A 25911-nucleotide genomic window follows, 5' to 3' on the forward strand; every position below is an offset into this window, starting at 1 on the left:
ATCGTGTGGGGAAAAAATAAATATGCCATTTTAATTGCCTATTTGTCTTATTTGTAAAATTCATATTAGAGTTTTCAAAAAGCGTATACAGGGTGAAATTTTTTCTAAGACCAAAACGAACTAATTTTTTAAATCCGGACCTCATTATTCTCTAGTTTGAATAAATCAGTTGATTGGATGGTAACATAAATTACTTATTTGTGCAAAAAAAAATAATTTTTGTAATAAAAGTAATTTTTTTAAATCTCTGGTTCACTTTACCAAACTTTTAATTCATAGTGAAATTTGATTTTTTTATAAAAAATTAAGTAATCGTGTGCGGAAAAAAATAAATATGCCATTTTAATTGCCTATTTGTCTAATTTGTAAAATTCATATTAGAGTTTTCAAAAAGCGTATACAGGGTGAAATTTTTTCTAAGACCCAAACGAACAAATTTTTTTAAAGCCGGACCTGATTTTTTTCTAGTTTGAATAAATTAGTTGATTAGGTGGTAATAGTGTAACGATTGGCCAAAATAAGAGACACATCGATCTGACCATTCAAAAATTATGACGAATACAAATTTCTGTCAAAATGCGAAACTCGCCCTGTATATTATTAAACAATGGGAGCAGACACTTTTTAATGGTCATTTGTTATTCCCCATAGGAGTCTCTATACGAGGTAGGAGTATGTACAGTTCCTCATGACTCACCCTGTATTATACAGATAAATAATTAATATTTCATTAACAACAAGAAAAAAATGAACAAAGATGTGTAGGTTAAATAATGCCATGTTTGAACTAAATATGATTGATTATTATTAGTATTAATAGTTCTTATGTGGGGCCGTGTATTTGTTTTTTTTGTATTTCCTAAATTTGTCAAAATAAATATCTATATCTTTATAAAAAATTTTTTATTAAAGTAAGTTTACTCTTTCTTCATAATGATTTTGTTTTAGTGAATTGCTGATATACAAAGTGCTATTAACAAAAGAAAGAAAATTTGAGGAAGTTGGATTTGCCTCTCCATCCTTTTATTGTTGTGTAGAAGCCAGTGGTTTAAGAGTGGAGAAACTATTTTTATGTAATAATGTTTTATATCTTGTTTTATTAATAAATAATGATTTTACCTTAACACAATGATTTATTTCGCCGTATGTAATATCACTTTATTTTCAAGAAATGTTAACTTAACTCTAAATATACGTTTATCTCTGCGAAATATATTTCTTAACATTAAATACATTAATTATTAATAGTAAAATAATAATATTTTTTTCCGCAAATCGCCAGGAAATTTTGACATTCCTGTCAAAATTTCTTGAAGAAAAAGTCAGGACTTCCTTACTGTAAGGAAATGTCATTTCCTTACTGTAAGGAAATGATATTTCCGTACAGTTGTTAGTGTTCTACATAAATGATAAAAAATTATTAATAATCCATAAAACGTCTGTATGCATTTTCGTACTTTTCTCTTGATTTCTTTGGCAATAATTCTAATGAAGCAGTATTCACTGCCTCAACCAGCTCTGGAGGAGTCCCAGGAATGGAAATTTCATCATCACTTATCATTTTACTTTCGAGAACACCAGCAATTAAATTTATAAGCGTCAAGTTTGACAATTCAACCTCAATACGTTTCCATAGTAACCCAAGTAATTTTATTAGGAATTTCAAAGCACCATTTATTTGGGAATAAAATTATCGCGTTTTTTTTAAATCAATCAATATCTGTCGAATTTTAAACGATTTGCGGAAAAATAGTATGTTTACCTCGTAGGAAAAGCCACATTCCTGGACTCTGTGTTGCTAAGTCTCGGCTTGCGCCTCGACTTAGCAATCTTCACAGTCGTCCAGGAATGTTAAGCTTTTCCTACCCGGTAAACAATGTACTATTACTAAGAAATATTATTGCTCAGAAAGAATAGTTTTGTAATGTGTAGAAAATATATTTTTATGACTAATAAAATTAATTAACATCAAGTGCAATTTCTTTCTGATAAATGGGTTTGAAGTTTGCCAGAAAGTGATAGTTCAATCATGTTTAAGATATATTTCTTTGGCTATAGTAGAATTTATTTGAAATATTTTAGAAAATTATATCTTACATACAAAGATATATTTCTTAGGCAATATGCCAAGTCGATCTTTCTTAAATATTAATAAAGTTTCTTTATGTCAAGAATTTTTTTCTCTCGGTGTGTTTGCTGATAACTTTAAAATATTTCAAATAGTTACTAACCTAGTTAAGGGGTGAACAATTAGGTACTAGGTTGATAATAAATTCGTAAAAACATAGCAGAACACATTTGCACACAAACATTTTTTTTAATTCTGCTTGCTTGAATATGTATTAAGCTAGCAGAATCGCTCCTCTTAGAGAGATTTAGGGTGAAAAATTATTAGGGTGTTAATAAATTGGTGAAAAAATATGACAAAGGTTAAGTTGGATTCCGCTCCATGCGTCGCCGCTAGCTTAAGGATCCTAAACTATGGTCAAATTAAATCCATTTCGAGAATTCTAAGAACTACCAATGAACACACCAAAAATTTAGATATTTGGAATCCCTACAACACAATTTTAGAAATTAGTTATAAGGTTTTGAGTATGATTACCTATTACCTAATAAGTTATGTTCCTAAAATTTAGTTTAGTTCAATACTAATTTTGGGTTATTTTTTTAACACAAGTAAATGCCATGTACATGTACAGGTTGATGTTATACTTTTTAAAAATATTGTATACTTACCCGTAAATAAATAATAAATAATCCTTTTGAATAATGGTTATATTTTTTGTTATCAGACACATGACATTGTTGTAGTATCCTGTACCATCATTAACTGGATTTCGTTAAGTGTTTGATATCTGACGTAAATCATTCGACCCAGTGCATCTCGCATTTTATGAAAACATGGAAAACTAATTATTCCACAAGAGCAAACATGTTAATCTTAATCGTTATTACATCCAAACAAACACTTAACGGATTGATTTTTTGATATGTGTATAACTCATACATTTTAACTATAACTTATTCATTTAGTAACTAATATTTTGGGCAGTGTTAACGACATGTGACGCTGTAACTTAGACAACTAAAATACCTATTTATTAACTTTGTGTGTTAAGTAAAATGGGAAGTTCTTTTTTGGTATTCGAAAGGTATCTCTACCAGACGATAAACCCACCACCCCCAAATTATCCAACATGCCCCCCACCAATAGGACCCCACAGTGAAGAGGTGCATTGTAAAATAAATAACAGTGACCATTTGGATGGTTTAAATGATGATGACCTTCCGTCTCTGAGAAGTAAGTTTTCTCTTATTTTTTTTAATGGTATAGACCAGGGGTGGCCAAACTGTGGCTCGCGAGCCACATGCGGCTCTTTGAAGGAGTACTTGTGGCTCTCAATAAATGTACCTGAATTACTTTTAATAGAATAGGATAGCTGCATGATATAGCAGTATACTCCTTATCATTATTAAGATCTAAGCTTCTAAAAAGTTGCTATTATTCGCCCAATTGTTACATATGGAAGTAAAACATGGACCCTACATCAGCGGGAAATATATATGCTGCTTTATTTTGAAAGAAAAGTTCTCAGAATGATATTTGGCTTTAGAGATGAATTGACAGGAGAGTGGAGAAGGCGCAGCAAAGCTGAATTAGTGACTGTATTCTACTAAAAAAAAGTCGGACATATAAAAGCCAAGATAAGATGGGCAGGTCATGTGGTAAGATCAGAGGAAGACAGAGTGTTAAAGACAGTGTTTTTTGATAGACAGTAGAAGATCAGTAGGCGTCCCAGAAAAAGATGGAAGGATGATGAAGAATCGAAGAATCCTAAATTAGTAAAGCTGCTTGTAGAATTATTTGCATATTTGAAACAACGATGCGAACCATTTTATTTTACTTTACAATTGTGAAATCCAAACATTGAGAGAAAAATTTAATACTTTTTAAATAAAATTGTTTAATTGCTTCTCCCGAAAAATTTCAAATGTTGAAAAATGGCTGTGACTATCAAGGAGCTTGGCCACCCCTGGTATAGACATTAGGTACTCATTCAGCTAGTTGTAATAGACTTTCCAGCCAGGCAAATGCACACTGCTATCCCTAATATAAAATCAACGGATAATTGATAAAAGAAAATACGATAAAGAAACTACAGGGTAGTGATGTTGAAAAAGTAACTATTCGTTATAAAGTACTCGCTACTTGCGAATACCGAAAGTAGCGATTACTATACAGAGAGGCAAATCGTTACTTTGATTACTCTGATTACTTCGTTATTTCGTACCAATCGTATCAGAGCGAGTAACGACTATTGTATCTACTTTGATTACTCTAATTACTTCGTACCAATCGTATTAGAGCAAGTAACGACTATTGTATCTACTTTGATTACTCTGATTACTTCGTTACAAAATACAAAAGTAACAAAAGTAATCATAGTAATCAAATCATTTTTATCCCTTAAGCAGATCGGTGAAGGTCGTTGTTATATCGGAATACCTATACAAAATACCTACCTACTGAGAAATACGATTCTCGATATGATTACCCGTACTCAAATACAAAAGTAACAAAAGTAATCATAGTAATCAAAGTAAGGAATACTGTAAATGATTAATTTATACAAAATACCTGCCTACTGAGAAATACGATTCTCGATATGATTACCGGTACTCAAATACAAAAGTAACAAAAGTAATCAAAGTAACGAATACTGCAAATGATTACTTTATAAAAAGGTAACGATTTGTAACGAATACTAGAAAGTAACTATAATCAACATCACTACTACATGGTGACTTGCTTCTCGTCTAGGGGCCCATTCATTTTTAGTAGACAGAGAGTACTGGACCACGGATGAGGTTTATAAGTTTAGATTATAAGAATTAGATAAGAATTAAATAAGGTAAAAACGTTGGTACTCTATTGGAGACTCTGACCCGGACAAGTATCTGACAAGTTTTTTGAGTTTGGGTTTGAGTTTTATGGACCTCGATAACTAAAACCTCTATGTTTCCTGCAGTGGTTCGGTGGACTTTTGAAATTATTAATAATTTAATGCCAAAAATACACAATTTTAAAAATTTTGGTCCATCAGTAACAAGTAAAGGAATTGGAAGTAATAATTCGGTAAAATACGTTTAAGCGTTAAAACAGAATATTCTTTTATGCCTCAACCTCAAATGTTCATTGGCGCAATACAATTAAAAGGTTTACAATTTATTTAGTACATTTTTATAGAATACAAGTATGATATCAAATTGTTCGTATCAGTTCCGTCACTTAATATTGCTTGTAAGGTGTCTTGTAGTTTATATTGAAGTCTCTCCATGCAATAGAGAGGACACTTCAGTAAAATGTGGCGAACACTGAGCACAATATCACATACGTAGCACGTAGCACTGTGGTTTTACTTCACTCTCCAGATGCGTGATGGCGGTGTGGCCTATTCTCAGACGAGAGAGAATGGTTTGATGTAATCGCTTATTTATGGTTGATTTCCAAGGTAGTATTGAATGTTTTACTTCCCGCAGTTTGGATGTTGATTGATTCCACTTCGTTTACTAAGCATTGATTACCAAGTTCTTGATTACAGGTTTTACATATAGATGTGGAATGTATCTGATTTCTACAGCTTCCCTGCTTAATACTGCTAGTTTTGCCAATGAATCTACTTCTTCATTACCAGCAATTCCGATATGTGATGGAATCCATACAAAGTTGACATTGATATTTATAGTTTGCAATTAGTGTACCTAATGCTGATTTAATAAGTAGTAGACTTGGATGAAGAGGATATAGGTAATCCTCTAAAGACCTCCTCTAAAGAGGATAATCCGTAATAATGACAGGAATTTTTATGTTATTTTCTACCACAAAATTTATTGCGTTGAGGATAGCGGTTAACTCGGCTGTATAAATGGAAGTTAATTTCGGGGGTATAATTAATATTTTAGTTTTATTGAACATAAATGCTGCTCCCACTCCCTCCATGGTTTTAGAGGCATCGGTATATAAGATTATGATTACTGTATGTCTTGAGTTCTTGGAGGGCATGTTGCGTAGGTTCCACTGGATAATCGAGAAAGCCATTATTTATCTTTTTCAAATTCATTTTCGAATTCGGTTTTTGTCTGGTTGTATGAATTTAAGTATTTTGTTTCGAAGTCTGGTGCAGTGGCGGCTCGTGGCTTTAGGGACAGGGTCGGCAAGGTTTTTGTCTCCTCAGATAGGTATACCATCTAATTGAAAGCCTTCAATCATCATAGAAGATTTTTGATTTTTGGTTTTTGTTTTTTTTATTTATTTTTTTTGTTTTTTTTTGTTTTTTATTCACATTAGATTTAGATTTAGATCCTAAACATGTTTATAAATTAACTTTAGTCTATGTTGTTTGGACGTAGCAAAATGGGTTATAACATCATCGTAAAATTTATTAATGTGTTGGAGATATTTTAATAGTTTTTTTCTATTGACATTTGGGAAAAGCTTGACATACTCTTTTGTTTCATGGTGTTTCGACAATACGTTTTGACACTTTTGAGACAAGAGAAATCCCGTTCATTTAAGAGGAAACAGTAGCGATCAACAGGTAGCAACAAACGCGTTCCAAGATTGCGGCTGTAATTTTGAATATTTTGTGGAGATATTTGGCACACTTATTTGTAATATAATAAAGAATGACGATACAGAGCCCAATTTCAGAAATATGTTAGTATGTGGAAATTACTCTATAACTAAATAAAGTATTGCAAAAAGGAGCCTGTACCGCCATTAAGAAAGACAAAAAAATACACTTTCTTCAAATAAACTTTTTTATCCCGTGCCTAGACTTTGTGTCACATTGAAACTACCAAAAATCGATTTTTTTTAACAAGAAATCGAACGTCACTGACTTGGCAATATTTCGCCCCTATCTGTATAAAAATTATTGTTTTTGATAGTATAAACGTCACTGTCAGTGTCGAATCACCGACGCACTGTTGCCTCACTTTTGAAAGTTCGTAGAACTTTCGGAATCTTGGACCGCATTTGTTGCTACCTGTTGATCGCTACTGTATCACCTTAAGGCAAAAGTTGGTAGCAATGAGAGAATTCATGATAATAATTTATTAATTTCGGGAACAGTTTGTTGCAATGAATTGCAGTATATAAAATTATACATATTTTGTAACTTATCCCATCTTCCGAAAATATTTGGATCAGCATATAAAACTTTTAATTCATTTCTTTAGTTGTCTATTTGATTAAAGAATGATGCATAGTTTTAATACACTTGTCTAATAGATATTTTGAAAATTTGACCTAGGCTGTCTTTCCGTCGGTCCGTACGACCGCGAATATAACTCCTCCGTCATTATACCAGGTAGAATGACAAATGAGGTGTAAAATAAAAGCTTATAATCCAAGGATGGTACTAAAGGTGAGATATTGGACCTAGGCTGTCTTTCCGTCTGTCCGTACGACCGCGAATATAACTTCTCCGTCATTATACCAGGTAGAATGACAAATGAGGTGTCAAATGAAAGCTGATAATCCAAGGATGGTACTAAAGGTGAGATATTTGACCTTGGCGGTCTGTCCGTCGGTCTGTCCGACCGCGAATATAACTCCTCCATCATTATACCAGGTAGAATGACAAATGAGGTGTCAAATGAAAGCTGATAATCCAAGGATGGTACTAAAGGTGAGATATTTGACCTAGGCGGTCTGTCCGTCGGTCCGTCCGACCGCGAATATAACTCCTCCATCATTACACCAGCTAGAATGATAAATGAGGTGTCAAATGAAAGCTTATAATCCAAGGATGGTACTAAAGGTGAGATATTTGACCTAGGCAATCTTTCTGTCGGTCCGTACGACCGCCAATATAACTCGTCCGTCATTATACCGGGTAGAATGACAAATGAGGTGACAAATGTCAAAGTTTAGTAAAAATGACTCAAAATTAGTAAATTCGTATATCAATCCACGCAAAGTTACACGTAAAATTCAAATATCGTCTTTCAGTTCTACTTTCGATTACTTTGGGTGAAAACCTAGGACTTACGAAGTCCAATTACTTGTTTTAAACTATTTTTGTGCTGGATAGCTTACTATTTTTTTGACAAAATGCCCCTGAAGACACTCTGAGAGTGAAATTATTTGGGCTAGATTTAATTTATTTATTTATTTAGCGTATGGCTATGTCACAGTTTTTGTATAAAAAAAAAGAATGTGTGTGTACTTTGTACGCACGTAAGAAGATACTCTTCTATTATATAATAGGTAATTTAAACGAAGTAAATATACTTAAAAGGTTATTTATACTTATTTTATTTAAAAATCAAACTAACTTTCTTATCTACCACTTTCAAAAAAGAAGAATATCTTCAAAAATTATATAATAATATACTTACAATCATAAAATCTATAAAAAAAATAAAAAAAAAATAATAACTTGCTTGGGGCTTGAGCCCACTTCACGTCTACCGCGCCGTACGAAAGTTGACGCCATTTCAAACTGCACCAAACTCTCGTATACGTCATGTGGGAATATATACAAACTAAACGTTAACACCATAAATTTATATGAATTTAATAAAATTATTAGTTTAATTTTTGTCGAAATAAAATACAACCAAATATAGAGTAAGAAAACGATATATGAGATGAAGATTTGTAGAAAGTTTGTTCGTAATCAGATTATGTAAATTAAAGCATTGCTTACTAATAGGTAACTACATTATTTTGTTTACATTTTTCAAATAGATAGGTATTGAAACTATCAGGTATTTCCAACTGAAACATTTAGAATTACGTACCTGCGGCTTTTCAAAACTATTTAAAAAGTCACTATAATTATAAATTTGATTTTATTTCTGTCCACACATCAATAAAAACTAATATTATACAATATTTTTGTTTACCGATAACCTCCATATTGAACAATTATTGACAGATCATTTTAAAATTTCAACACCCAATCAGAGCCCGTATAACAACTAATACCATACTGTCGGTGTGCGCATGCGCGCGGATCAATCAAATTTTACCCTCAATCGATTCGCCGCTAAAGAAGAATATCTTCAATAAAGATCACAATACATTATAAAAAAATAATAAAAATTAATTTTTATAAACGAAAATTTAGTTGATAAATATATTGAATCCATCCATTGGTCGCCATTAAAAAATCGGACCAATTGCCACTGTACGATCTGATGGGGCATGGGCATTCCTCCACCAAATGCTTAACCGTTTGTCTTTCAGCACCGCAATCGCAATCGCAATTTGGAGAAGGTGTTTTTCCTCATCTAAAAAGTGAGTCAGAGCACCTACCACAGTTGCTTCTAATTCTATTTAGTGTCGCCCAGATCCGTCTTGGTTGATTGAAACCCTCTGGCTTGCTTGTAATACATGACATATTTCGGATGTCAGGTGGAGCATTCTTCTCCCAATCTTCTTGCCAACGGTCGGTAATTTCGAAATTATTTTCAATTAGTATCCTTGCAGAATCCAGAGGGTTTTTTCTTGAACGAAGCCTACTTATGTCTCTGTCGTTAATACCAACTTGAGAGCGGAGCACAGGATCGGTGTTAATTTTTCTATACTCCCTGACAAGGGCATGTTCTCGACGGATTTGTGACGGGGATATGTGGCTTAGTGCTGGTAGCCAATACGTTGCTAGATTTAATAAAGAACTGGATATCTGCCTTTTATTAGTAAGATAGTTTACATGGTGTGTAAGAAAGAATGTCGAGCATATCAGATATAAGCAAAGGAAATTAAGTGGATCTCAATATCAAAAAAACAAAGTAAATGGTAGTCAGTCAGCACGAAATACTAAACACACGGCTTTTGGTTAACCAATAAATTGCTGCAAGCAAAGTTAGGATAGCCATGCTGATCGCCAACATTTGAAAGGGCAGACACCGTATGCAGAAGTTTAGTTAGTTTATTAACCAGTATTATATCCGGTCTATTATGTGCCACTGATTGGTCTGTGAGCATAGCGAAGTCCCAATATAGCATGCAGTTGTCATTCTTAAGCATACTGTCAGGGAGGTATTGGTAATAAGGAAGTTGGTTGGTTTGGAGAAGTCTCAGTTTGTTAGCTATCTTTTGATGAAGGATCCATCTTACTGAGTCATGCAGTTTGTTATATTCAGTTGCAGCAAATGCCTGATAGCCCTCGGGAAGATGTTGGGTGGTTTCTTGGCCTTGGCAAGCATATCGGTATTTGTTATTTTGGATCTGAGGGTCTTTGACGATATATTTCAGATAATGTTTGGTTAGTATAACCTAATCCTGAATGGCAGGAAAGGAGCCTACCGTTTCAGTGAACATCTTTTCTGATGTCAACCAATAGTTTGACGCTGTATTGTCAACACAGTTTTGATTGACTTAAAAGTAAATGTCTCAGTCTGTATCAGAAAATAAGTTCTTATAGACGACCCCTAAGCAAATTTTAATAATTTTTTAATTTTTAAAATGTTTTTGATTGTTTTGTTAATGGTGTTAATTGTGACTGTGACAATATCAAATGCCAGCTAATTAGTTATAAACAAATGTCACCATATTATTCACATAATGAAGCTTAATTTCCAACGGAAAACAAAAACAAATGAACATTTAAAAAGCTAAATTTAAAAATAAGCTTGTTGATATTATTCTAGGGTTTAGTTCAAGGGATCAAGACGCAAACCCTCTAAAAGACCGATCTACTTACTTTAAATTATTATTTCTACAATAACTGTAATAATAAAATTTATAAAAGTACTATATATTATTTAATAAACTAATTCCAAATCTAACAGCATATGGTCTGTTGATAGAGATAATCACTGGTAATACCAATTTCATGTTTACCCTCTTTATAAACCAGTGTTCCACTCAGATAACAACGAAGTAATTTATTGTGTTTATTAAAGAGGCATAAAAATTTATCCATTAATATAGTACCTAATAAACAATACTAATATATAAACTTCATGTTGATTTTTATCAATTTCAAAACTGTCCCCCTCTGTCATACGACAAACAGAAAAATCTACTTAATACCAGTTAATATTCAAAATGTCACTTACTTTCTATATTAGCTTACGTACCCAATAAACGGGCTTCTTCAAAAGGTTTAATTGTTAAAAATGGCCTTTAATAACATTAATAATTATGCATGTAGTATTTCCACAACTTTCAGACGAATAAAAGGGCTGAAATTATGGATAAAAAAATATAGCAAATTGAAATTATGTATGGAGAAAAAGACAGTAGATAAAAAGAACGAAAAATTAAGGACAAAAAAATTGCAAAATGTATAATATGGTTGTTATAACTAAATCAAAAAGAAACTTCGAACTACTTCTTTTTTTGTTGCCCTTCGTGTCCGGAATCAACGGGAAACTATACAGTTTTGGGATAAACGAGGCTGCTTTGTATTTTTACTACTGGTATATTCTTATCCCAAGAGCAGGAGAAAATCTGGCAGTTCTTAGCTCAGTAGCGGATCTACGGGGAGGAAAATTTATACCCCCTAACAAGGTCCAAAATTAAAAAAAAAATGCTGAACCATAAAAATGTATGAACTCTTGGATTTTTTGTTCATTTTTACAAACTTGTAGAGCATTTTTTAAGTGTTCACTTTCCATGATCGATGCAATTTTCAAGGCACTCCAAGAAAGACTGGAAATAATTATTGATCCCCTGTTCGCAATAGATTGCAAAGATCGAGGTTGGCGTATATTCCCAAACCAGGAAAAATAGACTTACACCTTAGCAAAATCATACAGCGTTATAATTCTGACGTCATTTATATTATAACTCATGGAAACATTGTTAAATGAATACATTAAGAAAAAAAAACTCAATGAAAATCCTCTGTACCAGCGGTAATGGGCGTATCAAACAGGAAAATCAGGTGAAATCGCTCTGCACAATCTGATGTCGGAAGTCGAAAGAAGTTTCCATCAGAAAGAAGTCGCCCTTGTTGTATTTTGAGACGCAGAAGGAGCATTTGATAATAACCCCATCGATTCAATACATAGAGCACTGGTGAGGAAGAAAATCAACAACAAAATATAGGGCTTTTCATTCACAGTCATTTGTTTCGAGCTTCTGTCATGTGTCACATATTATTAATATATCTACGTCATACGTTATTGATATAACCAATGATACAAACCAAAGACGTATGACGTAGATATATTAATATTATGTGACACATGACAGAAGCTCGAAACAAATGACAATCGATGAAAAGCCCTATACAAGTGGATTATTCAGATGCTTCAGATAGGAATAACATCAGGTGACATAAATCTGAGCGAAACTAAGGTGTACTGTCAATGGGATGTATTGTCACCAACATTATTATATCTATATTTAACTTAATCCATTGAAATGTTACATTTTTTAGGCCGTACCTTGCATTTGTTAGAGGAGTCAATTTTATTTTTTATTGTGTAGAGGAGATCAGTAGGAGCTTAAGTTCAAGTTTTTGGGGTCGCCACCCTTGTCCCCCGGCCGCCATCTTGGAAATGGGGTGCAAAGGGGTTTCGCGCTATATCTCGTAAACTACCAACCCTACGGAAAATCTAATACAACATAAAATGTAGCAAATTAAATTTTATACAATTTTGTTGCTATTACTTTTTATCGTCAAGTGACCAACAAAAAAGATATAAACAAAAATTAGTAAAAAAATTTTAACAAGTTTCCTTTTGGAGTTTATAACTTTTTTTCAGTTCATTTTACAATAAAATAGCATTTTACCAATTTTGTAGAGGGTTTTTTAGTGAACGAGTTCCACTATAAAGTTGTTTAATTCTATTTATTTATCTAGGTCTTACAGCGCTCCAAACTTGACCAGATTCTCGGATGCTCATAGGGGTACAATAAAAACAAAACGTTAGATTTACTTTTTTATCTATATATTTTTTATTCATACAATTGATTATGACTTTAACATTCCTATGCTATTATTAATAGGCCAATCAAGTTAGGTTTTTTCTAGACATAACGGAAAAGACGAGGTTTGACAGTTGAAATGTGTAGTATGAGATATTACAAAAATACTACCATCTTGGGATTCATCCATTTTTTAGTGGAACATTTTTTAAATAAACAATCAAAACGTCAAACTTAGTTTTTTGCTCATAACTTAAAAACTTGTTTATTTAGAAATTTGACGTCCACAGATAACTTTTTCAGAAAAAAAAATACATCGAATGAGATACGCTAAATGAAAATCGGTTAATAAACAAAGTAGTAATAATAGTACCTATTACCAAAATTAGTATCAGTATCTCGAGAAATAAGCTTTTTTTGCGGTGTGCCAGTGTGCCGCTCGTCTATAAAGTCACATAACATTTTTCCTATTGCATATTTTAAATTAATTTTTTTTGGAAAACTTCTTCATGAATTATATTTTATTTCTGTGTTAGTTAAAATTATAAACTAAAAAGTTTGTCACTCAACTTTTTTAAGTAAGCATGAAACTAACGAAATCTGACGACAAAATGTTTAAAAATTAATAACTTCTCTTTTAATGTGTTTAATCATTTTGGACAAATCTCATTGTTATCTAAGTGCTTCAAAGATAACACAGTAAAATTTTCAAAAGGAAATATTTACAGCGACCAAAAATACAGTGAGTTAAAATTGAAAAATTATCAAAATTGATTTATCGCATTTTGGCATAAAATTTGATTTTTGAACATGTTCCACTAATTCTAGAAAAAAATAAACTTCATATTCGGATTCGGAGACCTCGAAAACATAAGGAATGACGAAAATTTGTTATTCACTTTAAAGTTGATTTTTGTGGTCGGTATAACGTAATTTTAGGAGTTGCTGCCGGTCGCCAACCGCGCCCACTATTCAGACAGTCGACTACGCCCGCTATTTTTTACTTTAGTCGGAACGCAAAAGACTTTTTGTTTATAACACTACTGTTTAAACAATTTTTAACATTTTTTCTTGCTAAATACTTTGTTAAAAACTTTGACTTTTCTTATAAAATATTGGTTAATTTCAGATCTTAGTGTTGTTAATTAACGTAACAGTGATTTTTTCAAAAAAAGGATCTATCTCAGACCCCAAGGGTCGGACGACCTAAAATTTTTTTTTAGAAGATGTGTATTTTAACCAGCTTTCCGTATTTTTTATTGCCATTTAATTTGATCTAATTTCTACGAAATTATTGTAATTGTTTATAAGCTTAAAAACTGCTATTTATTAACAAATAATTTTGTGTACGTATATGTATTTTTTTTACTTTTTTTTTCATAGGCTGTTAGTATACATCTTAACGAAGGAAAGGAGCTCCGCATTATTGAGATACATTCAGCTATATTAACTGGACCAGCCTCAGAAATTAGTTCGTTTTTCAAAAAGAATTATAAACAGATTCAATTTTGTGAAAACTATTAAACAGATCTGGACCATTTTTTGCACACCTTTCAAACACCATAATGCCCTCAAGTTTAGGTACCTATATTTAAACATATTCTAATAAACAATAAAATTGTTATTAACAATATTAAAAACAATGATTTTGTCGTCTGTTTTGCAATAACTTTTTTGTTTATTAACCGATTTTCATTTAGTGTATCTCATTCGATGTATCTTTTTATTCTAAAAAAGTTATCTGTGAACGTCAAATCTCTAAATAACCAAGTTTTTAAGTTATGAGCACAAAACTAAGTTTGACGTTTTGATTGTTTATTTAAAAATTGTTCCACTAAAAAATTGATGAATCCCAAGATGGTAGCCCTTTTGTAATATTTCATACTACATATTTCAACTGTCAAACCTCGTCTTTTCAATTATGTCGAAAAACGGCTTATTTTTTACTAACTTGATTGAACTATAATATATTTTTGACCTTTCTCTCCACTATAAAACTTAGAACCCTAAGCATATATGGAAAAGGCACAAGAAGTTGTTTGAGGACAAATTCGCCGGTCCAGATGATGAATGTCGCAACCGCAAAATGCAAAATTCTTCAGAAGAGCAAAAACGATTTTTGAATATTTAAAATAGGGATTAATTAAGAGTAATCGTCCAGGAGCATCGGTATGGCTTTTGTTTTTTGACAACGATGGCTTTTATTTTCATCGATATTGGTTCGAATTTCATTATCTTAATTTAATCGCCCCATTTTCAACCCTATCTACAGTTGCGTCATTATGCATCTGAAACAAGGTCTAACGTAGCGCGTATTTCAGTAACGACGCAACTATTCTATAGTGGCTCAGTACATTTTTACAGTTCGGTCGTTTTTGTATCATCTGTACGTAATATTTTAGAAGTTATCGCAATAAACAGGAATTGAGAAAATTTGCAGTTACGTCATTCTTCCTCCATACCGGACTGAATATCTGCCTGCTATTACTTTTATTATTATAATTTATCCTAGGTGGCACAGCAGTCGGTTCTCCTCTACTTAACTTATTCTTACAGTTGTGCTACCTATTTGGCCACGTGAAGTCGTATTAAAACACGGTGTTCAAGAGAAAATCTAAATAACAGTTGATCGAACCCCATATTTTTTTGCTGTTATGCTAGCAGTATCCCTTGTAGACCAAAAATAAGTCAAAATTAAAATAGGCTACGGGGCACTTTTTTGCGCATGCGTAAAAGAAGATTTTTTCTATTTATTTTTCTGTTTTTTTATTTTTGTTAATCTGTATAATCAGATTTTCATATATTTTAATATGTGTGAGTATGTATATGACATGTATACACACTCACACATATACAAACAGATATACACACACACACACACACACACACACACACACACACACACACACACACACACACACACACACACACACACACACAAATATACCGGGTGTTGAATAGTCAAACGGGCCATAGGAAACAATGGGGAATTCTAAACTGTTGAATTCCTGCGTCCCTAATTATTTTAAATCAAAAGTCGTGAGAAACTAATTGTAGAGGACTGAAATGTGTATTAAAAACAAATGTTAAAATTGTTTTACGAATTAAACACATTCCAAAATTTTGCAAAAATGTAAAACAATTGGCATATATTATTAGTCAAATCGACCTCTAAAAGTGAGATAAAAATCTTATGAACAAGCTGTTTTTTGCTAAGAATATCAATTTTGGGACCCCAAAAAGATGCAAACCTGTTTTCCACTCTTACCCCGGGCTTCCTCCTAAAACCACCCCTCGTTGAGGGGGAAACCGAAAACTTCATACATATTACCAAAAATATGTTTATGCCGTACAAAAGAAATGTTTTAAACAACAAATGTAGCTCAGATTTTGTACAAAAATGTTTGTTAGCATTTTTTGTGCAGAATGAACTATTCTTTTAAAAACAACGCTTGAAGCGACCGGCGCTTTTGAATGTCAGTTAAGCGCGCAAACTCAATTTTTTAAATATAATTTGTATCAAATCGACGGTAAAAATTGGATATCTTCTGATCAGAGTGTTCTATTACCAAAAATAAAAATACGTTTTATATATAAAAAATTTCAGCTTTGATATCCAATTGTTGCATTTTGAGAAAATAAAGTTAGTTTCTATATAAATGTTAAATAAATAAATGTTATGCGATTTTTGCCATTTTTAAGATTCTCATGAGATCAATATAATTTCTTATTTTCATTCACTGGCCGCTATGGAGTTTCCATTATTAGAGTAGAGCACAGTCTTCAAAATTTGTAACATAATATGTCGATTTTGAGTTTTGGCAACCACTATGAGGCATTTGAAATATGCCTAAAACACGCTAAATTTAAATTATCTCATTACAAATGATCTCACGTCAGGGAAAATGCTTTCACGAAGAAAGACGTGAGTGGAATTTGTATCTAAAAGTTGTTTGTTTAAAGTTGTTGTTTTTTTAAGTAGTTTAATTTCGAGGAACTTACTTGTGTCATCGATCAGAAGCAGTTTTCAACGTTTTAGATCGTTTGTAACGTGAAAGTTTAAATTCAGCGTATTTAGGCATATGTATTTCAAATGCCTCATATTTGTTGCCAAAACTCAAAATCGAATTTTTAAAGATTTGAAAATGGTGCTCTAATAATGAAAACTTCAAAGCGACCAGCCAATGGAAATAATAAATTATATTGATCTCATGATAATCGTAAAAAATGTGCCAAAAAAAGTATTGTTTATTCCTTTAACAGCTACACAGAAACTGACTTCATTTGCTACAAAATGCAAAAATTAGACACCAAAGCTGAACATATTTTATCTTTAAAACGCATTTGGATTTTTGTCAAAAGGACGCTTTGATCAAAAGGTATCCAATTTTGACCGTAGAGTTGAAACAAATTTTATTTAAAAAATTGAGTGCGCGGGCGTAACTCACATTTAAAATCGCCGGTCGCTTCAAGCGTTGTTTCTGAAAGAACGGTTCATTCTGCACAAAAAATTCTAACAAACATTTTTGTTCAAAATTTCAGCTACACTTTGTTTATATTTTTTTTATACGGCGTAAACATATTCTTGGTAATATGAAGTTTTCCCCCTCTACGACGGGTGGTTTTAGGGAGAAGCCCGGGGGTAGGAGTGGCAATCCTTTATGCAGCTTTTTTTAAGGTCCCAAAATTCACATTCTTAGAAAATTCAGCTAGTTCGTATGGTTTTTATAGGTAAAAACTGACTTTTAGAGGTCGATTGGACTAATAATACTCTGGCAATTGCTTTAGATTTTTGCAAATTTTGGAATCTGTTTAATTCGTAGAACAATTTTAACATTTGTTTTTAATAGTGATTTCAGTCCTCTCTACAAATAGTTTCTCATGACTTTTGATTTAAAATAATTAGGGAAGCAGGAATTCAACAGTTAAGCATTCCCCATTGTTTCCTATGCCCCGTTTGACTATTTAACACCCGGTATATTTGTGTGTGTATATGTGTGAGTGTGTACACGTATCATATACATACGTACTCACATATATTAAAATAAATGAAAATCCGATTATACAAATAAAGAAAAATAAAAAGACAGAAAAATAAATAGAAAAAATCTTCTTTTACGCATGCGCAAAAAGTAGCCGATTTTAATTTTGACGTATTTTTGATCTACAAGGGATACTGCTAGCATAACAGCAAAAAAATAGGGGGTTCGACCAATTTTTGTTTAGATTTTCTCTTGAACACCGTGAAAAATTGTGAAAAGTATTTTCAGTTTTATAGATAATACTATTCAGAGTCTTGTGGGTAAAATTTATATTTTTGTGATTAGATAAGCATTTTGTGTTTTTTTGTGGGCGCGCATCATGAGTGTTGGTGATTTTATTTGTAAGAAACCTATGGGGAAAATTATTTGTCAGTGGGAAAGTCGAGTCATCTTTACTTACTGTTGTGGTCTAACGTTTTTCGTCTCTTTATATGGCGGAAATAAAGACGAGTCTCTGGAAACCCTGGGATACAAACGATTTCCTAAAACAGTGACAAAAAATGCATTTAATCTCTTCTCATTTCTTCCAACAAAAGATGCAGCCCGGTTCCACAGACTCCGAGTGTATCACCAGATGCAATCATGACTCGGTAAACATTGTGATCTAGAAGATTGGGGCTGGATAAAGCATGGAAAATTTTGGATACCAATCGAAACTTCCAAGCCTCCAGTACCCTGAGCTTATTAAATTCATCTTTTGCAGATTCAATGGAAATTGGAAGTGCATGTGGTTGCCAAAAAGCAGACCTCAAATGTTCAGCAATGCGCCTCAATTGTGGTAGTGAAAGTTGCAGCAACATCGTGGACATATCAACATTAATTATTGAAGAAAATTAATTGGAAGATGAATTACCGACAATGACGCCAACTCTAACTCTCATTATACCACAAAAATTCACCTCGGATACTGATTCAGATCTTGACTCGCAGCCTGGACCATCGAAAAAAAAAAAATGAAAAAATAATAGCTATGATAGACCTTTTTCAAGATGTAATAATAAATAATATTATTTTGTCTAGAAATTGTCCGTGGATTAGGCCTATTAAATTATTGGGGATACCACACAAAAAACGCGCCTCCAGACTCTACCTCATAGGTGGCGGGGAAAAGCGTGAAACATAGCTTAATAATAGCATAGGAATGTTAAAATTATAATAAATAAATATATAGATAGAAAAGTATCTAAGCCTAAGGTTTTGTTTTTATCGTATTCCTATGAGAATTCGAGAACCTGGTCAAGTTTGGAGCGCTGTAAAACCTAGATAAATAAATAAAATTAAACAACTTTATAGTGGAAATTGTTTGTTGAAAAATCCTCTACAAAATCGCTATGATATTATTTTATTGTGAAATGAACGAAAAAAAAGTAATAACCTCCAAAAGGAAAATTCTTACAAAATTTTCTCTTATTTTTGTTTATAATTTTTTTGTTGATCACTTGACAATAAAAAGTGATAGATATAAAATTGTACAAAATTTAATTTTCTACATTTTAGGTGTAATTAAATTTTCTGTAGGAAAGCTAGTTTAGGAGATACAGCGCAGAAGCCCTTAGCACCCCCTTTTCCAAGATGGCGGCCGGGGGACAAGAGTGGCGACCCCAAAAACTTGAACTTAAACTTCTACTGAACCCTCCTGCACATTAAAAAAAAATAAAATTGACTCCTCTAAGAAATGCAACCCTAAATGTAACATTTCAATGGACTAACACTATTTACGTTGAAAATGGTGATTCTTAATTTTCAATTCTTTAATTGTGTAATTCCGGTTCGTTGTGTAATTAGAAAGTTCTAGAACTTTCTAGTAGAAAGTTCTAGATAGTAGAACATACTATGTATTAGCTTATGTGTTTTCTTTTAGATTTTATTCTGTATTCCGTTGTTATTACAATAATAAGTTGTTTTGGAATAGTTGGAAATATAATGTCATTGGCAGTTCTTAGAAGAAAGGAGCTCGTTGGATCAGTCTATACCTATTTATCAGGTAAGTTATGTGTAATACATTTATTTATACATTTACTACAACAAAAATATACAACTACTATATTAACTATTTTGGATAGTTTGCTTGATATTAACAACAAATAAATCTCTAAGAAGACACGGTATTCCATAAGGCTCAATCAATCTTCAATGAACGCGTCCGTACGCATTTAATATTTTACTAATATGCATCATTCGACAGCTGGATTCAGTTCGCTTCGGGATACATCACAGGCGGCTATGAAGACGCTGAAAAGCAGAAACAATGGTCAGCCAATGGTGATGGCCCTGAATCGAGTTTAATGTAAAGCTATCTTTCCTTATTTCATTTTACTCATATTTGAGTACTAAGGATGCAGAATTCTGTTGGAATTTTATCTAGATAAGCGGACAGATAATAGATGTATATTGTAGCCCAGGCAACCAAGTGACGTCAATAACGTCGAGGAAACGTCAGCTTTTGGTTGAATATATACACGTGTTTGAACATTACGTCGTATAAACGTCTTTTGTAGGTGATTTTAAATACGTAAGATTAATGACGTTAAAATACGTTTAAAAATACGTTTTCATTTCAGACAGCCCAAGTCTGACGTCACAAAAATGGGAGGAGCTTAACTGGTAAATGCTTATAATGTTCAGGGTTACCAGATCTACTGATTTTTCAATAAACTTACTGATTTTAACTCCAATTACTTACCTACTGAAATCTATCAACATATATTGGCCGTTATTAACAGGTAAATTTCTATGAAACGGGCTTTAAAAATATGTACTAGATTATTTGGCCGCGTCCGTATTATAAAGATAGCCGTAAATACCAGGTCGTAATTATGACCTGGTAGTCTTAGTTTAAGGTGAGTTAGTTTAAGGTATTAGTACATTTTAGAAGACCAAAAATAAGCATTTTTTCAAGATTTGTTTTCTCAGAACTCTTATTAGACCAGTGCAGATAGCTCTAAAATGGACCAAAAAAATAAAAAATTAATAGCAGGATGAGACCCAGCTAACAGTGTTCGTACATATAACGTCAAACAAACATCAACATTTTGGGAGAAGTTACGACAAAAGATACATCAAATTTTACCTAAAATATACGTTTAAAAGTCACAGCGATGTTACGTAACAAATTTACGTTTTTTTTTCTTCCTTATTGGCTTTGGATTACTTGATCCATTCAGCCACGATAGATAATAAATTACTGTTTGCTACAATATTCCAAATATAATACATTGCATTACATAATGCATTAGGTACATGTGCGCACATATAATACTTATGCACGCACATACATACATACATATGTAGAAGTGGAAACATTTAATTGACCAGTAGGTATACTCCTCATTCATGGCCCTAAAATTTATTTAAATTTTTATTTAAAAAATTTAAAATTTACGTTATTTCTACGTAACCTTTTTAACGTCACAAAAACGTCACTTTTTAGGAGAATTTTCGGTATAAATGATCTGGATTTTAGCAGTCTGATTTTTGCATGAGAGTTTAATCTCTGTTCGGAGAGTTTAAGTCTATTCTGTCGGACAAAATAAATGTGCCGTTTCCGTAGTCTGACCGTTCCAAATTTTTAACCTGTTCCACAATTAAAACTGCCCCTGTCCCAGTGTTCCCACATATCAAAGTTTATCCGACTAGACACCCTTAAACTATTAACAAATTTTCAGCTTGCTATTAATCAACTTTTTTTTCATACGCGGGATCCAGACCTATATTTATAAATAGGACTTAAAATTATTGTGTAAATAAAACCACATACATGATGCTGACACATTTATTAAATATTTGAAATAAACATTTATTATATATTTGACTTTTATGTGAGAGAAAGAGACAAAAATATTAATAGCTACTTTATATTACAATACATAAACATACCCTTGAAGTAATCTTCATTCGTAAACTGCACACTTTCATATAAGGACTGGGCTGCTTCCCCATTTTTAGAAGATATTTCCATACATTTCGTTTTTCAACTAAACTGTCATTGAATAGAATTCTATTTTGTTTATTTTATTTAGGGAAAGAATGAAACGATAAATTACTATTAGGTACGCCTTATCTAAGAATCACATTGAGGCACGGCACACAACAATAATAATTCGATTTTTTTGACATAACTCCATACTCCATAAAAACAAACACGATTTTAATTTAATCACGGAAATGTAAGGTTAGGTATTAATGAAAAGTTCGAAATAAATACGCGATGGCGCTGCAATCTCAAACGAGATCTTATACGTGTCCAAACAAAAAGCCACGTGTTAGAGACGAATAAATTCATACGAATTAAAACCTACCAAAGAGCCACGTTTCAGAAACGAATAAATTCATACGTATAACATACGTATTAAAATTTCGTATCAGTAACGTCATTTTTTGATAGATGTTACGTAACAATACAAAAAAACCTAAATTTAACGTTAATGTAACGTTAGCTTGCTAGCTGGGGACCAATTCCAAATGAAAGTACACATATTAGATAACATGTGGAACATTTTTCACCAAATCTGGATGAGGGGAACATGGGTTGGGGGAGCGTTTTTAGGGGTGAAAACGGTTAATTACGATTTGCGGCAAAACGGCACATCCTATCGAAAAAAGTTAAATAGCAAAGTTGTAGGCAATAAAAAGATCTATAGCTTTTGTAAATAAACATTTTTCACATAACCTCAAAATTCGATGATTTTGATTTTATTTTTTTTCTCACTGAAAAAAAAAATTTTTTTACCAAATATGGTGGAAACTTACCTCTTTCTGTCCCAAACACGCTGTAATTTTTCTGTATAAAAATATTTTTTAAAACTCTTGTTTTTTATGTTTAAGGGAAAATGTAAGCATTTTTTCAATTGAAAAATCTCCCGAAATTTTTTTAGCTTTTTTAAAGAAGTTGGCATTTTTTTGTTTATTGAAACCTCTATTTTCTGATGGTGTAAAAAAATATTCACAAAAGGCAAAAATCGGAAATTTATTTTCAACCTTTCACCATTTTCAGATTCTCAGACGTAATATAAGTTGCATAGCGAGCAGGAACCAACGAACCTCTGTTAAAAATTTACTACACTAATGCCGTTGTCTGTGATTTTTAATTTTGTGAATAAATTATAGTTAAAAAAAAATCAAAAACACGCTTTTAAAGCACTAAAAATTTAAAAATAAAATATTACTAGCTTTAATTTTAAAAGTTATTTTTAAATTTTTAGTGCTTTAAAAGCGTGTTTTTTATTTTTTTAAACTATATTTTTTTTAAAAGTCGGCCTACTTACCTATAAACTACATTTTTTTAAACTTTTTTCTCATGAACCAAATTAAAAGTCGCAACAACTTTTTTAACGAAAAAGTTTATTTAATACAAAAGAAAGTACTTATTATAATTTTAATGGCCAATTTTTCATCAATTAATTAGGTTTTTGCTTCTTTGATGGCATTTCTTCATCACATTCGGTAATGCTTACAGATTCTGCAGTTTCCTCTAAATCTTCTAGATCATCATGGTCTTCGTCTACATTTTCTTCATTTGGCGTTGGTTTCTCATCCGTAATGTCATCATATTCATTAATATATATAAAAAAAAAATGGTTTTTCGACATTGGAGCATTTATCAGAAATACAATTTGAACATAAATTGGTACATTTCAAACCATGCTTTCGGCACCCACATTTTTGACTATTTCATCCAGTCTCACAGCTGCAGCAAATACTTTTTAGTAATATTTCTGCATTTGTGAATATGGGCACAATGCCACGTTCATGTTGCTTCCAGCCCCAATTTGTTGCCGTCAGTTTGATACCCATCCAAGATTGAATCTGATGATATGCTCTGTAACAGTGTTGTTCAGTTGGTGGGAGATTAGATAGTTTAAAAGAAGTTTTTGTTTTTACTCTTGCTAATTGGTATTTGTTAAATCTTAATTGATTCAAACTTATATTTTCATTTCTACATTTATAAATTGATAGAATTAATTGTAAACCATTTTTGGCGATATTTTCTTTACTTGCATCTTTTTTGTAGAAAATATTGGCTAAATGTGACAAGTTTTTATTGTCTAATAATGCTTTCACTATGTTTTTCTTTCCTTTTCCTGCAAAACCCGATATTGTATCGCAACCCGAAAAACAATGCAGAAATGCAACGATATTTTTTAAGCATTCATATTTAAAACTGTACGAGGTAAAAAATTGATCTTTTATATTACCAGAACTTGCCTTGAGGAAATAAATGTCATACTTATGAGTATTGAATTGATTCAAAAGGACCAAAAGATCAATATCTTGACCCACAACTATGATAGTTTTATTACTATCTCTGGCAATTTCTATCGACGTCTTAATTATGTCAGCATCGGCATCTTCTTCTGATTGCTTACAATAAAAGCATACTGACTGTAATCTTTCAAGTAATGTTTTTATTATTTTATCCTTGTTTTTTTCATTAGATAAAAATTTTTCCTGCAAAAATGGTATTTTTGTGTGATATTGATAATTGAATTCTGGAATATGTTCTGGCATTTTCCTGCGACTACGTTCTACACTTTTAGTTGAAATAGTTGCTGATATTATTGTGGCAGTAACTGTTTTTTCAATGTCGGGGTACCCATCAAAAACGATGTAGCTGCCTGGTACGTAACGATTTTGTACATAGCGCAAATATTTATTAATGATCTCTTCAACTGGTTCATTTTTATGCCAAATTACTTTATGCAATAAATAGCCACCGTCCACGACATGTACAATACCGTTGGAATGCATTGGTTCATTTGTACTCATAAATAAATCGTACTCATAAATAAATTTCCGATTTTTTCCTTTTGTGACAAAATTTTCCACAGTAACGTATATATTTTTTTACACCATTAGAAAACAGAAATCTCAATAAACAAAAAAATGCCAACTTCTTTAAAAAAGCTAAAAAAATTTCGGGAGATTTTTCAATTGAAAAAATGCTTACATTTTCCCTTAAACATAAAAAACAAGAGTTTAAAAAAATATTTTTATACAAAAAAATTACAGCGTGTTTGGGACATAAAGAGGTAAGTTTTTACCATATTTGGTAAAAAAATTTTTTTTTTCAATGAGAAAAAAAAAAAATAAAATCAAAAACATCGAATTTTCCAATTTTCTCGGATATTTTGAGGTTATGTGAAAAATGCTTATTTACAAAAGTTGTAGATCTTCTTATAGCCTACAACTTTACGATTGAACTTTTTTCGATAGGATGTGCCGTTTTGCCGCAAATCGTAATTAACCGTTTTCACCCCTAAAAACGCTCCCCCAACCCATGTTCCCCTCATCCAGATTTGGTGAAAAATGTTCCACATGTTATCTAATATGTGTACTTTCATTTGGAATTGGTCTCATCCTGCTATTAATTTTTTATTGTTTTTATTTGCACTGGTCTATACTAAAAATGAACATAAAACTTTTTACATATTAATACCTAACTCTTAGTGAATACAAAAAATATATCTTTTTTCATTTATGCGCATGTACACTAATATTGTAGAGGGCGCCTAAGTCGAGGCGTCAAAAAAAAGTAGTTCCGATGGCGGACAGTTAATCTCAGGATTGGGATCCCTGAAACAAAAAAATCGTACGGAATTGGAAAAAAACAGGCCTCTTACGTGACAATTTACCACCTATAGTGAAAAATTTCGCAAAAAAAAGATTTTAAGGAAATTTGAAAACAATTTGTGAAAAAATCGCCCGTTTTTATTTTCAGTTTTTCATGGTTAAAAATGTACATATTAATTTTTTATTTTTTGGTAAATTCGTGGTAAATTGTCACGTAAGAAACCTTCCTTCTTAAAATGAAGTACAGTCGGAAAAATGAAAGAATACCCATGAACGAACATATAAAACACGCTGTATTTTCCTATCACCGTGTCACAAAGAAAATTGTCCAGTGCAAATACATGTAACAATAATTATTATATGTACTTGCGCTGGCCAATTTTTTGTATGACACGGTGAAAG

The 25911-nt window shown here is 32.0% G+C and overlaps 1 protein-coding gene across 2 annotated transcripts in view; it reads left to right on the forward strand.

Annotated features, from left to right (window-relative positions):
- Positions 1–3050: 3050 nt before the first annotated feature.
- Positions 3051–25911, forward strand: part of LOC114325336 (uncharacterized) — a 119783-nt gene continuing 96922 nt past the window's right edge. For both annotated transcript variants that reach the window (XM_050642717.1, XM_050642721.1), the window contains exons 1-2: positions 3051–3304; positions 19802–19924. In XM_050642717.1, the coding sequence (XP_050498674.1) occupies positions 3127–3304; positions 19802–19924 (301 nt within the window). In that variant the 5' untranslated portion in view covers positions 3051–3126. The remainder of the gene's footprint in view (positions 3305–19801; positions 19925–25911) is intronic.

The sequence above is a fragment of the Diabrotica virgifera genome, chromosome 1 (genome assembly GCF_917563875.1).
Source record: "Diabrotica virgifera virgifera chromosome 1, PGI_DIABVI_V3a".
Taxonomy (NCBI): domain Eukaryota; kingdom Metazoa; phylum Arthropoda; class Insecta; order Coleoptera; family Chrysomelidae; genus Diabrotica; species Diabrotica virgifera.